General features: G+C 36.8%; 1 protein-coding gene across 13 annotated transcripts in view; it reads right to left on the reverse strand.

Annotated features, from left to right (window-relative positions):
- The window catches only part of LOC108679369 (intracellular protein transport protein USO1), a 43,218-nt gene that overhangs the window by 25,853 nt on the left and 3,230 nt on the right, over positions 1-14,135 (reverse strand). For 5 of the 13 annotated variants that reach the window (XM_047881560.1, XM_018167980.2, XM_047881553.1 and 2 more), the window contains exons 2-6: positions 7,493-7,620; positions 6,313-6,495; positions 3,136-4,231; positions 1,906-3,032; positions 749-854 (exon numbers count right to left, since the gene is read on the reverse strand). In XM_047881560.1, the coding sequence (XP_047737516.1) occupies positions 749-854; positions 1,906-3,032; positions 3,136-4,231; positions 6,313-6,495; positions 7,493-7,595 (2,615 nt within the window). In that variant the 5' untranslated portion in view covers positions 7,596-7,620. Of the gene's footprint in view, positions 1-748; positions 855-1,905; positions 3,033-3,135; positions 4,232-6,312; positions 6,496-7,492; positions 7,621-11,424; positions 11,490-14,135 lie in introns of those variants that run through there. The other 8 variants (XM_047881558.1, XM_047881557.1, XM_047881554.1 and 5 more) reach the window with 8 other exon arrangements.

Raw genomic sequence — 14,135 nt, forward strand, 5'->3', positions numbered from 1 at the left:
TTTGGAATAACGAAATTTATCTAGTTTAGTTCTTAAATCTTTGGGATAAAGAAATTTATTTATTATTATTTATTAAATATTTGGAATAACGAATTTTATCTAGTTCAGTTATTAAATCTTTAGAAAATCTGTATCTGTATTTTCGAATAGCTTGTTCTGATTTTATATCTTTATGTATAAACTTTTTTGGACGTGGGAATGCAAGTGTATTTATTCCTATAAAATTTAGTGGTGCGATAATGATTAATATGTCTGAAATTTTCGTTCCACGGTAGGTTCCTTTGGTTTTGTGATCTTTATTCTTACTTTTAAAGAGTCCAAAATTTATTTCAAACTTAAATTATGGATAAGGGTTGCACGAGAAAATAGAAAGACTCCAATCTTTTAATTTGTCACATACCTACACCGACAATATTTGAGTAATACAATTAATCAAAAACAGTACATAGAAAACCAAAACTATTGCTAGCTTAAAAAATAATTTCTCAAATTCAATTCAAAAGTTCCGATAAAAGGCACAAAAAAATGAGGAGATATCGCACAAGTAGATCGCAATTCAATCCAGTGCATAACTCATCAGAAAATATTTTTAATTCTACAGGAATACTATTAAGCTTGATCTAGACGCACAAACTCACCGTTTGCGACCCTTAGTTTTCCCGGTGGTGTGAGCGGACGCTGCGGACTCACCGTTTGCGGCTCTTAGTTTTCCCGGTGGTGTGAGCGGAAGCGGACGCTGCGGACTCACCGTTTGCGACTCTTAGTTTTCCCGGTGGTGTGAGCGGACGCTGCGGCTTTCTTCGAAGACGTCCGCGAACTTCTGTCGGAGACACGCGGGGCCTCGGCCGCTGCTTCTGAACACACGTCCACAGAAGTTAAAATAAATATTTTAAATCCATTGATATAAGTGAAATTTGATTTTTTAAACCATTAATGGAAACTTTAAGTTAAAATCAGGCTTTTTAAATCCATTAATAGAAAGGTTAAGTTGAAATTTGAATTTTTTAAACCATTAATGGAAACGTTGAGTATTTGACCTTTGAAAATCAGGCTTTAAAAGCATAATAGAAACGTTAAGTTGAAATCAGGCTCCTAAAACCAGTAATAGAAACTGTAAGTTTAAATCGAAATTCAGGCGCTGTATAATTCACGAAATTGAGTATTTTAGGAGGAGTATTAATTTCCCTTGAGAATTTAAATCTGGCGCTGCATTGAGCACGCCACAAAATATTTTAGTAAGATTGTTTACTCCTAATGAAACAGCATATGAAGCGATCCATAACAAAGAACAGCGTATGAAAATGTAGAAATGAGGCCAAATTTTTAATTACTGCACGGAAACTTTTTATATGTGCGAAAATGATTGAAAAATGAGCAAGAAATATCCAAAAATCCAGAAAAAACCTTCGTTAGTAAAGCAATTAGAGCATCACTCAAATAAATCGAATTTAAACATAAGGGCTTGTTAAAAATCTGTTAAGACTGAGCAAGCGATAACAAATTCGTGAATTTCACAAAACCACACATAACGACAGGAGGAAGTTAAACTGTCAGTCCGTCACCGAATACCAGATTAGCGATGGTAGGTCAAATTCAAGTCACTTTTCGCAGAAAAAAATTTTTGATTCCCCGAAAAAGCCATTACACGACCGAGCGAATGATGTCACCGAGCGTTCCATAGAGGGCTAACTTAGTTTCATTAATATAATTGAAAGTGATTTGAAATGAAATCGGGTTTCATTAATTAAATTTAAACAGATTCTAAATGCTAACGATGATAACGTAAGAAATTACTTTGAACTTGAATGTAGAGATTTCAAAATTTTTCCCGAAACAACGCGGATGACGCTATATTGAATGTAATTTGAATTCGTATACTGAACGTACATTTCCTTTGTCACGTACCTGGCATCTCCGGGTCTAGGACCCAGTCTTCGTATTGCGAATATCCTTGCCACGAGTCTTGTGGACCTTCGTCCCAGTACTTCTTCTGTACATTAATTTTAAAGTACATCAACGGTCCTCCAGCCTCGTTTTGTACATAGCCCTGAGAGTTGTCGAGGTCATCCAGCGATTGCTCAACCATTAACGCTTCGGCGTCGGAGAGTTTCAAAGGCATTGATGGCATTTTATCTCCCTTGAAAGTCAAAGGGATAGAACATGTCCTTAAGGCTGATGATGAAGCAGAATATCCTCCTGGAGATTCGTTACTTCTGGTATCGTTATTTTCAGTTCTTGGTCCTCTGTGCTCCGTATGTTCTCCAAGCGCGCTGGTTTTATTTTCTGATCTTCGTTCGCTAGTTTTAGGTTCTGATCTTCGTACGTTGGTTCTATTTCTCACTTCTTGTGCATTGGTTGCAGGTTCTGATCTTCGTACGTTGGTGCTAATTCTCACTTCTTGTACATTGGTTGCAGGTTCTGATCTTCGTACGCTTGCTTCAGGTTCGGATCTTCGTACGCTTGCTTCAGGTTCTGATCTTCGAATGTTTGTTTCATGTTCAGATCGTCGTTGCTTGAATGTTTCAGGTCGAGGCATTTGCGCGTTGCTGGTTTTAGTTTTCTGTTCCAGAACAGTAATTTCAGGTTTTTGTTCGTGAGCTGTTTCGCATTGAACATGAATTTTACATTCTTCTTCATGAACGTTGGGTCCAGCTTTTGTAGCTGCGTGTGTCTCACTGACACACGCAGCCTCATCGGTTGTGTTCGCAAGAATAACAGCCGCCTCTACGGTAATGTTCCCTGGAACAACTGATCCCTCTTCGATTGAGTTCACGGGAAGAACGGGTGTGTCTTCGGATGTGTTCTCGGGAAGAACGGGTGCCTCTTCGGATGTGTTCTCGGGAAGAACGGGTGCCTCTTCGGTTGTGTTCTCGGGAAGAACGGGTGTGTCTTCGGATGTGTTCTCGGGAAGAACGGGTGCCTCTTCGATTGAGTTCACGGGAAGAACGGGTGTGTCTTCGGATGTGTTCTCGGGAAGAACGGGTGCCTCTTCGGTTGTGTTCTCGGGAAGAACGGGTGCCTCTTCGGTTGTGAGTGTTCTCGGGAAGAACGGATGTGTCATCGGCTGTGTTCTCGGGAAGAACGGGTGTGTCATCGGCTGTGTTCTCGTAAACAACGGGTGTGTCATCCGCTGTGTTCTCGGGAAGAACGGGTGTGTCATCCGCTGTGTTCTCGGGAAGAACGGGTGTGTCTTCAGGAATTGAACCAAATATTAATCCTCTCATAAATTGTTCAAATTTGAATTGTTCAACTAAATTCTGCTTAGAGGACACATTTGGTTCTTCGCATTCGTGGTTTTTCTCTTCAGTTTTGAGCGAAGAATCGGTGTGGCTGTCGTCATCGGAGCAAGACCTGCTATCTGACTCTCCAATAAATCCATTATTACCAATAGCTTCTAAATTACTTTCCACCATATTTAATTGTAATTCGTTAGTTGACAGATATCCTTCATTTTCCGATTTACTAATCTCAGCTGCCGCCTCCTGAACAACAGCTGTACCTGGTACTTCAGATTTACCTGAAGCTCTTTCGACACATTCATGGGGAATCAATGAATTACATGAACCATCTGATCCAGCAGGTTCCGTGGTATAATAGGTGAAATCTCCACCCAACCGCTCAAATTCCGCAAATTCTTCTCCTCCACATGATGTGGAGGACTCCATTTCAGTTTCAGAGGATGACGACATGGCTTCACTCGAACTGCCATGCAACGCTACGTCACTCAGACCATCAGAGTTGGAAGTTCCTGCTTTACCATCCGTGGCGCCGGTAGTGGAGGTTGAACTTGCCACGCTAAAGCTAGAATTCAGGGACAGATGTGCTGGTGATGGCATACCAGCTTGCATTCCAGATTGGGAGTCCAAGAAATCCTGATGTGAATTCAAGATCTCGTGAATAGATTCCCTGAAATTCGTACCGTCTTCACCGAAAACAACGAAGTCATCCATTGCGTTGGACTCATCGCCATGCAATATCTGGGCAGCACGGTTGAGTAATCTTTCGCTTTCATCGCAACACTTTAAGAACTCACGTTCATCTTCGCCAGCTTCGAGTATTTCACTTTCTTCGATGGCATCAGCATGGGTTACATACTCGGTGTCTGACGAAGTAGAACTGCTTATTAGCTCGAAACTGTCTTCGGAACTAACATCGTCGTCAATATTTCGAAGAGGAAGAGAGGCATATGTGTTTCTTGTTCTTGTTGTTTGGGTGACTTCGCTTAAAGCAGCTAAGGGTAAGGTAGAGCACACGGCACGCGGTTAGAAAACAACAATCAATGAAGAAACCATCAAGATATTAATTAATATGGCTGTTAGAACAAACGACTAATCAAAGCCAAAACAACAGGAAATTATTATGTACACTCAAGATGATTACTTTCAGCGATTAATAAAGTGATGAGGAGAATTTCAAACAAAAAGCAAAGTATTCACAAAATAAAGAGAGTTTATATTGGAATTCCAATCGATGGGCTGCTTTTAATATCAAATAATGGAAGAAATAACGTTCAGGACATGGGGTAATTTCTTACAGAAATAAGTTTCTGAGAGAAGATGAAGAGAAAACAAATTCTGATTTTACACATCAAATAATTTGGCAGTCGAAAACCTACGTCCTCAAACCAAGGGGCTACCAACACAACCTATCTTAACACTCACCCGCACACAACACAAATATTTACACAAACTCACTCACACACAACACAACTATGTATACACACTCACAACACAACTATGTATACACACTCTCCCACGCACAACACCCTAATGCGTACCTACACAATCACACACATGCACACAACACAGCTATGTATACACAGCTGAGCTTTAAGACTACAAATCCCATTCACTCCATCACAAACTCGTTCCTAAACTGCTGTATTTCACGAATAAAAATCACTAAGAACAATAAAACGAAATCAGTAAAACAACTAAACTGCACCACTAACAACAGCTAAGCTGCACCACTAACAACAACTAAGCTGCACCACTAACAACAACTAAGCTGCACCACTAAGAATTTACTAAATTTTGTAAGGCCAGGATAATTTACTGGCTTATACGACCGTTTCGTATTTAAGTTAATTTCCATAAAAATTTTCTACAATTCCCGTTTTTGCAAAAAAATAGGTAAAGTAGTGCAAATTTTACTATTTCAGTAACTATAAATAGCACGGTCCAATTTGGCCATTTCAATCATGATAAATATAATTATCAAATTTCAACCATTTCAGTCGTAGAAATATCATTATCCAATTTTACGATTTCATCCATTATAAATATCCTGATCCGATTTGACCATTTCAGCCATTATAGACCAATAGCAAGATCTAATTTGGCAATTTCACTCATAGAAATATCATGATCAAAGGCTAAACTAAAGTAAAACAAAGGCGTGGAACTAAAGTACCGCGCGGGGACCTTGGTAGACCGCGGGACTGGGGTCTGGTGGGGCTGACCGTACGCCCCGGGACATGGGGAACGTGATCTTCACCACCAGACATGCTGGGTGAACACCACAACCCTTGCATTTACTCTATAAATTAAAGCAATAATACCTGAAAAATTAAAATTATATCTAATCTACATCATTCATCAGATAACGTCCTGAATCCTTTCATTTGCTCAATAAATTCAAGTAAAAATTCCTAAAAATATTATTAAAAAAATTAGAATGATATCGAATCTGTATCATTCATCAGATAACATCCTGACAAGGATGAACGTTCTTTTTCATGTAAGTTTGCATTTTGTCGAATCATCTCTCCCCATTTATCAATGATTCAGCTGAATATAGATTTGCGATAGATCATATAGATTTGCGCGAGGGCTGATATCTCTAAGCGTCTCGATGAATCAATTCACACATTTATTACAGGCTTGATAATACCTGAGGCTAATATCAATCCCTAAAAAAGATTGAAAGACACGATAAACGTAGCATTTTCTCATTCATTCATCGGAGGACATTAACACCGTTGATTCATTCCCTGCAAAATCTACTGTTTGTAACATTATCCTCATATCCTACGTATAATAATACCCTATACCCCTCCCCTCTCACGTACAATGCGTATAACTTTACAACGTATAACTCACGTACAACGTTTAAATTCATTGGCACCACTGTCAGTAACACTAACATGCACGTAGCCAAGTAACACATAACATAAGTAACACAGTGGGAGAACTCGCTTGTAACTCACATTTTGTCGGTTATAGCTCTTTTTATATACGTACAGATATATGTATATCTTCAATGTTATCTTTAATTTTATTGAACTCACGCAAAACAAGACTTTTAACATACCTTTCAGTTCCTCTGGTTTTGTGGTGTCATTGTCTGCGGGTTTGGTTTCTTCCAACTTTGTGGTTTCTGAATCGGCGGTTTTGGATTCATCCGATTTTATGGTTTCTGAATCGGCGGTTTTGGTTTCATCCGACTTTATGGTTTCTGAATCATTGGGTTTGATTTCTTCAACGGGCACAGCATCTGTCGGGATATTGGTTTTATTAAAATTAAGTTACAAAAAGGAAACTTATGTGTTTTTTTTCTCACAGGTTAACTTGGCTTATAAACATGAAGCGATAATAGAAACTGGTTGGTTATTGATTCCAAAATTTAAAGTTTCCATGGGATTCACATGAAAAGATCCGTAGTAACTTTTGCTTGAACACTGAAATTTTTAGAAACCATCATTAGGTTTCTTAAGAATGAACACAACTCAAGCTGTGGTCATCTCAATTGAATTATATATCCAAGATTACATGGGATTAAACAAAAAGAAAAGTCGCAACGTTATTACGACTTTCTAAGTCGAACATGACTAGGAACTATCTTAAAGTTTCCTGGGAAGGAATACGACTCAAGTTGTGAACATTTATACTTATAAAAAATGATTAATAGTTATTGTGATTCAGAATTACACTGATTTATAAGTACTTATCATTGTTTGCTTAAATCGCAAGTTCTTAAGGAATTTAAAAGCAAAGTAAATGTTAGTAAAATTCATTATACCTGCGAAGAAACCGTTCCGGAGACAAGCTCCATCATCATGCAGTGCACAACATCAGCTTTTAATTGAAGAAATAAAGAATTTACGATGCGTTTTCTTTGCTTTCAAATTCTTAATAAATTAATATTATAACGAATTACAAATTAGCAAAATTAAATTGAAATTTTAACGAAAATTAATTCTAGTTAAAATGAATTCTAGTTAAAATGAATTCTAATAAAAATGAATTCTAGTTAAAATGAATTCCAGTTAAAATGAATTCTAGTTAAAATGAATACTAGTTAAAATGAATTCTTATTAAAATGAATTCTAATTAAAATGAATTCTAATTAAAATGAATACTAGTTAAAATGAATTCTTATTACAATGAATTCTAGTTAAAATGAATTCTAATTAAAATGAATTCTAGTTAAAATGAATTCTTATTATCATGAATTCTAGTTAAAATGAATTCTAATTATAATTTAAACTCACCCCCCTCAGCAGGAGTATCTTCAAAAGCTTGGGTCTCCTCGGCAGCCCCGACGTCCTCGGGCGCCAGCTCCTGTACTCCTGTATTCTCTTGACCAGCTTCCATCACGGCCAAATTAACAACAGATTATCTGCAATGAACAAAACCCGGCTTAAAATTCGAGAATTCGTTTATTTTCACGTTAATCATGATTGATTTTGCATACATAGTCCAACTCAACGGTGTGCTGATTGTTGTAATCGACATCGGCATGAATATGAACGGTTTTGTAAAAGTCGTTTTTTTAGAAACCTTCTCATCGCACCTGATGAGAATGCATTATACGTAATTCCCTAGTCGATATTATACAAAATTTCTGAATCATTTGTATAATATCAATTGTTTTCTCGCTTTAGCGTTAGTTCATAATTTTCAGTCAAATATTAAATGTTAAGTGTTAACAAAAATCATCTGACTTTTACTTCTTGTATAAAAAAATTAATTATCGCGTTTTATGTATTAAACAGGGGAATAGACGGCGAGAGACAAACGACCACCAAAAATATGCACAAATATTAAATTTCATTTAAGTTCCAGTAAAATTTGACGACCAGTTCCTCTAGAATTTTGATCAGTTTCCTGCAGGTCGACGGTTTACGATCATAATTCTGACTCAGGTTCAAAAGATTCTAGATTCATTAAGGGCATTACTTCTTACACATTATAAACCTATTTATTACCTATTAATGGTACCATTAAAGAAATGGTCAAATAATTGAGACAAGTCATGAGAAGAGCGCTGAAGAGAACGACTTGCTTTCGTTGCGATTAGAGCTAATTATACAGAGAGAATAATAATTATTATTCTCTTATACTAAGATTATTTTTATTTTTCTAAGATTATTATACTATTCTTGTACTAAGCTAATTATACCAAGATAATAATTGAGAAATTAGTGACTAAAATAGTATAAACAATGTAAGGAATATGGATAAATTAGTTCGATAGCACACACACGCAGCGTGTGAACTGCCAAGCGTTCAGCTCACGTGACGTCATCACACACGTTGCCCTGCCAACAACACCCGGCTGAGTCGTGCGTGTAATAGAATAATCACATGACGCAAGTTATATCAACATACGTTATGTGACACGAGCAAACATGTGGCGTAGCAACATAATAATCACATGACGCAAGTTATATCAACTTACGTTATGTGACATGAGCAAACATGTGGCGTAGCAACATAATAATCACATGACGCAAGTTATATCAACTTACGTTATTATACCATACAAAATACAATATAGTATTAATACAAAATCGAGTAAATCTAGCCGATCAATATGATATTCAAGTCAGCTTGACTCTTTGGCATCAAGCGTCTACTTTGTGACGTACATTCAGGCTTTTTTAAGGCTAAAATGTAAGTGAAAATTAGTTTTGGGTGTTAAATCATACGATAATATTGACATAAATAAGCGAGCATATAAGTAAAAATACCTAGTAATAAGTTTAGAGCGGAAAACACAATTTAAACGTAAAATAGGAATTCCAATATAAATCTTATATACATCAGAGATCAAGAGTACGTCTCGCCTCTTGCGCTTGATAGAGTATGAAATGTGCATTTTTGCAACTATTTATTCACTTAATCCTGAAATATATGCATTATACATTTTTCATTCCAGCGTAGAACTTTCTAGGTTATAATGCCGTGTTCTGGAATGCTGTCACTTCATCGCGAGCTGCTATACGTGCACAAGGCCGGAGAAAACAAAACAACCTTGAGACCATTACGACCACGTCAAGTTAAAGTCTGTATGATTGAAATATATTACACAATATATAATATTACATAATATATTACGCAATATATTACATAATATTACGCAATATATCACAGAATATATTATAGGCAAGTGTACAGTCAGAAAAAAAAAGCGATGTCAGTGTACAGTCAGAAAAAAAGCGATCCAAAAAGCGATGCTCTTCTTCTACTTGTGTGCGTCATCCTGACCCTATAAATATGGCCAGGCATGAGAAAATATAAAAGATACGTGCAGAAAGCGTGTCACAATTTGAACAATGTGACCCTCTGATTTTTCTCAGTGATAGGCATTTTCTCCACGCCTTCCACCCACGCAAATGGGGAGAAACGAGAAGTCGATCGATCAATCTTCCGCGAAATAGGCAGAAAATGTTTGGGGGATGCGGAGTATGCGAAGGACTGATGGGGAAAATGGGGAACCATCAAATGGTTACACGGACATCAAACGACACATCACATCCTTCATCAACGAAGAGGCAACAATTACAGAAAAAAATAGTATTTCAGGTGCAAGTTTCAGGTCTTCGTCGCCTGCATCGCACTCACCGCAACAAGTGGAACTATCTGTCTTTGTCATTCAACCATTATTGTCATTTTTCACGTGTTTTATCAGTTATGTATTAGGCTGGAGAATCTATATGTTCAGTTGAAGGTATCTCATGCGTTTAGCTGTATAGCGTTTATATAGGCAAGGCAAACAGTGTTACGTATCCGTGCTACATTTGCTCTCTGTTTGTACTAAAGGTATTTGATATCACTATTTATAAAAATTGTACATTTATCGCGGTGTATAATTTTCATGTGATGGTGAGTGCCAGCATGAATTGCACTAAATAGTCAACTTAGCATCAACTCAACTCAACGATTTCAACAGGGTTGGTCGGGAACATGAACAGTCGTTTTTTATTGATAAATTTTTATAGATAAGTGAAAATCACATAGGTATTTCCATCATTTGAAAACGAGTTGTTTGTAATTTTTTTAACGAACCTAACATTTTTAGACCATAAATCCCTTTAATGTTTAATGGAAACACTCCCTATTATCATTACTTGAAACACTCGTTTAGGAATTAACATCGAACGTAGCAAACAATAAAGATTCTGTCATTCATACACATAAACGGTACCATTTTGTTCATAAACATGAATGAAATTCATCATTTAATTCACAATGGCAGCCAAACTTGCAGTCATGAACAGACTGGACGTGAGCCTACCTAAACATGTACATCACTCCAGCCGGCCTATGCAGACCTATAGCACATTGCGATCGTGATATGCATACATAATATGCATAGATGCATTGTATATTATACATATTTTTCCATGTCCATAGGTGATCAGTGCAAACGAATATAGAATAGACGAATCGAGGTAAATAGAAAGTCCCAATTCAACTTATAGAATCAGAATGTTTTCTCATTAAAACTTCTAACAAGAAAGATGAGAAGGCTGAGTCTCGTCATAGCTATGTCAAAGTAAAAATGAGTACAAAAATCATTATGGATTCATGATGAATAGCTTTTAACATGAAAAAATAGAAGCTGTACAACTTACGTTATGACGAGGAAAATAATTACTTCATGTTACGCATGAAAATAACGCCCAATCAGTTATCGGACAACTATATTTTTTAACAAGAAAAATAATCTCATGGTGCAGCAGATAAAATTTACATGGAAACACTGCGAAGTCCTCAAGAACTGGCGTAATATTGCCTCATTGAGATGTAACTAACTTACGGTTTTACCGTAGCGTTATATATCGTGCACAATATTCATCTCCTATAATGTAATAAACACTGTAATGTTAAGTAACATATGCTAAGAACTCAGTAGTGTTGAATAATAGTCAACATTAACCTCAGGGAGCTGTAACTATATAACGTAATAAACACTGTAACGTTAACATGCTAAAACACAGTAGTGTTGAACAATGTTCACAATATTAACCTCATGGAGCTGTAACCATAACGTATTAAACACTGTAACGTTAAGTAACATACTAGTAACGCAGATAGTGTTGAATAATAGTAATTATAACGTAATACACACTGTAACGTTAAGTTAAGTAACATGCTAACAACGCCAGTAGTGTTGAATAATGTTCACAATATTCACCTCATAGAGCAGCAAGTAAGTACAAGGAGCAGCAGTAACAGTGTCACACTGCAAGACGAGTTTTGTACTCAAAAATCCCTGTAGGCGACATGACAACTACATATATACGGCGCTGGACAGACTCCGCCTACAAGCTACAGCCCCTATACCAAAACGGGGGAACCTCCCGGCTTACACTGGCCTCCCTCATTCGAAATGCAAATCGGCTCATATAAAATAAAAATACGAAGTTTTTCTAACAGAAATGGTAATTTGTACAGGTCAATAAATATTGATGGTTTTATCCGACTTATATTTTTACAGCCAACGACCGCATGGAAATGGCTGGGGAGGGGGGGGGGTTTGAACGCATCAGCCAGAACTAAAATATGACCTCATCTAAAATTTTACACTGATAATTGGTTTTAATATATGTCAATAATAATCATTGGTTAAAACTAACATTTGTACCGAAACGTTCAAAATTGTACTAATATATAAGCTTCAAAAGTCGAAATTCTAGAAATGCTTCGACAGTCGAAACCTGGAGAATGCATGAGGTATAGGGCACTAGCTTAGGCCTAGCAGAATAAGCCTACTGATTTGAAACGAGACAAGTCTTTCTCACGTACGCGAGCTGGCTATGAATATGTAAGATGAGAAACTGGTGCATTAACAGTTACGAAGACAGATGAAGCTCTGTGTCAGTTGTCCATAGATAACGGCTGCGTGGCTGGGTGACATGTTACATATGTAGGTAAAGGCCGCATAGCTAGGCAAGACGAGTGATACATTATCAAACTATACATCAAGTTCTTCGCACAAACAACAAAAAAGACAGTTTTTGATAATCAGCATGACTTACTTATAATATACATAAAGACTATCATACATGCATATGAAAATAAATGTTTTGTGGCCTCCTGTTTATTTCTCAACCACCTAGTCTACATACTTACAATAAAGAAAAACACCCTCACGTGTCAATGGGGATGCTTATTTGTAACCTACCAGACGACTAACTTATCATGCAGACAGGACGTTCTCACAGCTGAGATAAAATTATACTATTTCATAACCGGCGTGATTACTCTCGTATATAATGAACCCATGACTTGAATACTTGTATAAAACGAACATAGATTTCTAACCTGAGACTACTTGCTCATCGTTAAGATAATGAGTATCAATCACATATTCAAGATAATCATGTTTCTATAACACGTGAGACTGCTTACACATCATTAAGATAATGACTTTGTCACGTATCAAAGAAAATGTCATTACAATAAGTTGCTATTCAACACGTACAATTGAATCATCAGAAGTAAACAAAGACGGAGCAGCGCGCACGTGTTCAAGAGTGGTGCGTTGATACATTATTCCCTTACATATACATCACAAATATTAACAGGTCTATGAAAAATAGAATATAAAATATACATTATACATATAATAAATATGTTACAGAAACATAAAAACAGAGTAATACAATTACGATTGGTAAGGCCTATCTCCGGATGTGGCAATAGCTAATGCTGTATACTATACGGTATATATAAGGCTATAAATATTTTCACTATTTATAACCAAGACAGGAACTGAATTTAAAAATTACTGAGCTGTTCATAAAATCATCGGTTCATTATTTATTCATTATTAATTAAGCAGGGTTTAAATGTACATACACTGTCAAAATAATTAATTCCAACACACCCGAGCTGCGCATTAAATCATCGTCTTATTATTAATAATACTAAGTTTTAAATGGACATACACATTATAAAAATAATTAATTCCAACATACACACACACTCACACACACACACACACACGAGCTGAGTACACAAAGAAGAGAGAAATTTGGGCGGGAAAAAATGTCTTGGAGATCAGCTGGAGACGTTTAGGTCGGGGTTGTAAATTAACCGGCGTTCTGTCGCGTTCTCTTTAACCCCCTCCCCTTTAAACAAAGAAATGGGGGACATTTCGGATCATCATTTCTCTTGCTCAACTTTTGTTTAGATAATTTGGGCTTAATATTCAATAACCCTGAAAACTCCATATGATTATGACCTTAGAAAGACTTATATTATAACCTTAGAAAGCTTATTATAACCTTAGAGTGCCTCATTATAACCCTAGAGAGCCATATTATAACCTTGGCGAGCCTTATTATATTAGCCTAAAGTTATTTTGTGAGCATTTATTCCTGGTATTCATTGTACACAAGTCAGTTTATAATGAAAGAACAAAGCTGATAAATTTCCCATGCTGCCACCAGAGCTGAGTGGACCAAAGCGTTTCAAATTTCAAGTAACCACAAAAGTCTTGGAGAATTCGACTTTTAATATCAAAGGTATTTTAGCAAATGTAGTTAATTCAACAAGATGGGATCAAGGTAACATTTATTATAACTATAAGGATAACAGTTTTTTTTAAAGGCAATAATGATTCAAATGAAGGAACAATGTCGTAACCAATGAAGAAGATGTTACAATGTCCAAACAAAGAGACAAAGATAGCTAGGCGTAGGAGGAAAAGGTAGCTAGTTAGAAGGTAGGTAGAAAAGGTAGAGAGGTAGGAGGAAAAACCAAAACAAAGGAGTAAAGCTAGGAGGTGGTTGGGAGGGGGAGAGGGGCGGGGGTCAGTAGGCATACGGACACAAGCCTGGCTAGGCCTAACGTGTTGTTGTCCGAGGCCTACACCAGGGGAGGTCGTATGCACGGCGGGCG

This window comes from Hyalella azteca, unplaced genomic scaffold (assembly GCF_000764305.2).
Source record: "Hyalella azteca isolate HAZT.00-mixed unplaced genomic scaffold, Hazt_2.0.2 contig8310, whole genome shotgun sequence".
NCBI classification, from domain to species: Eukaryota; Metazoa; Arthropoda; class Malacostraca; order Amphipoda; family Hyalellidae; genus Hyalella; species Hyalella azteca.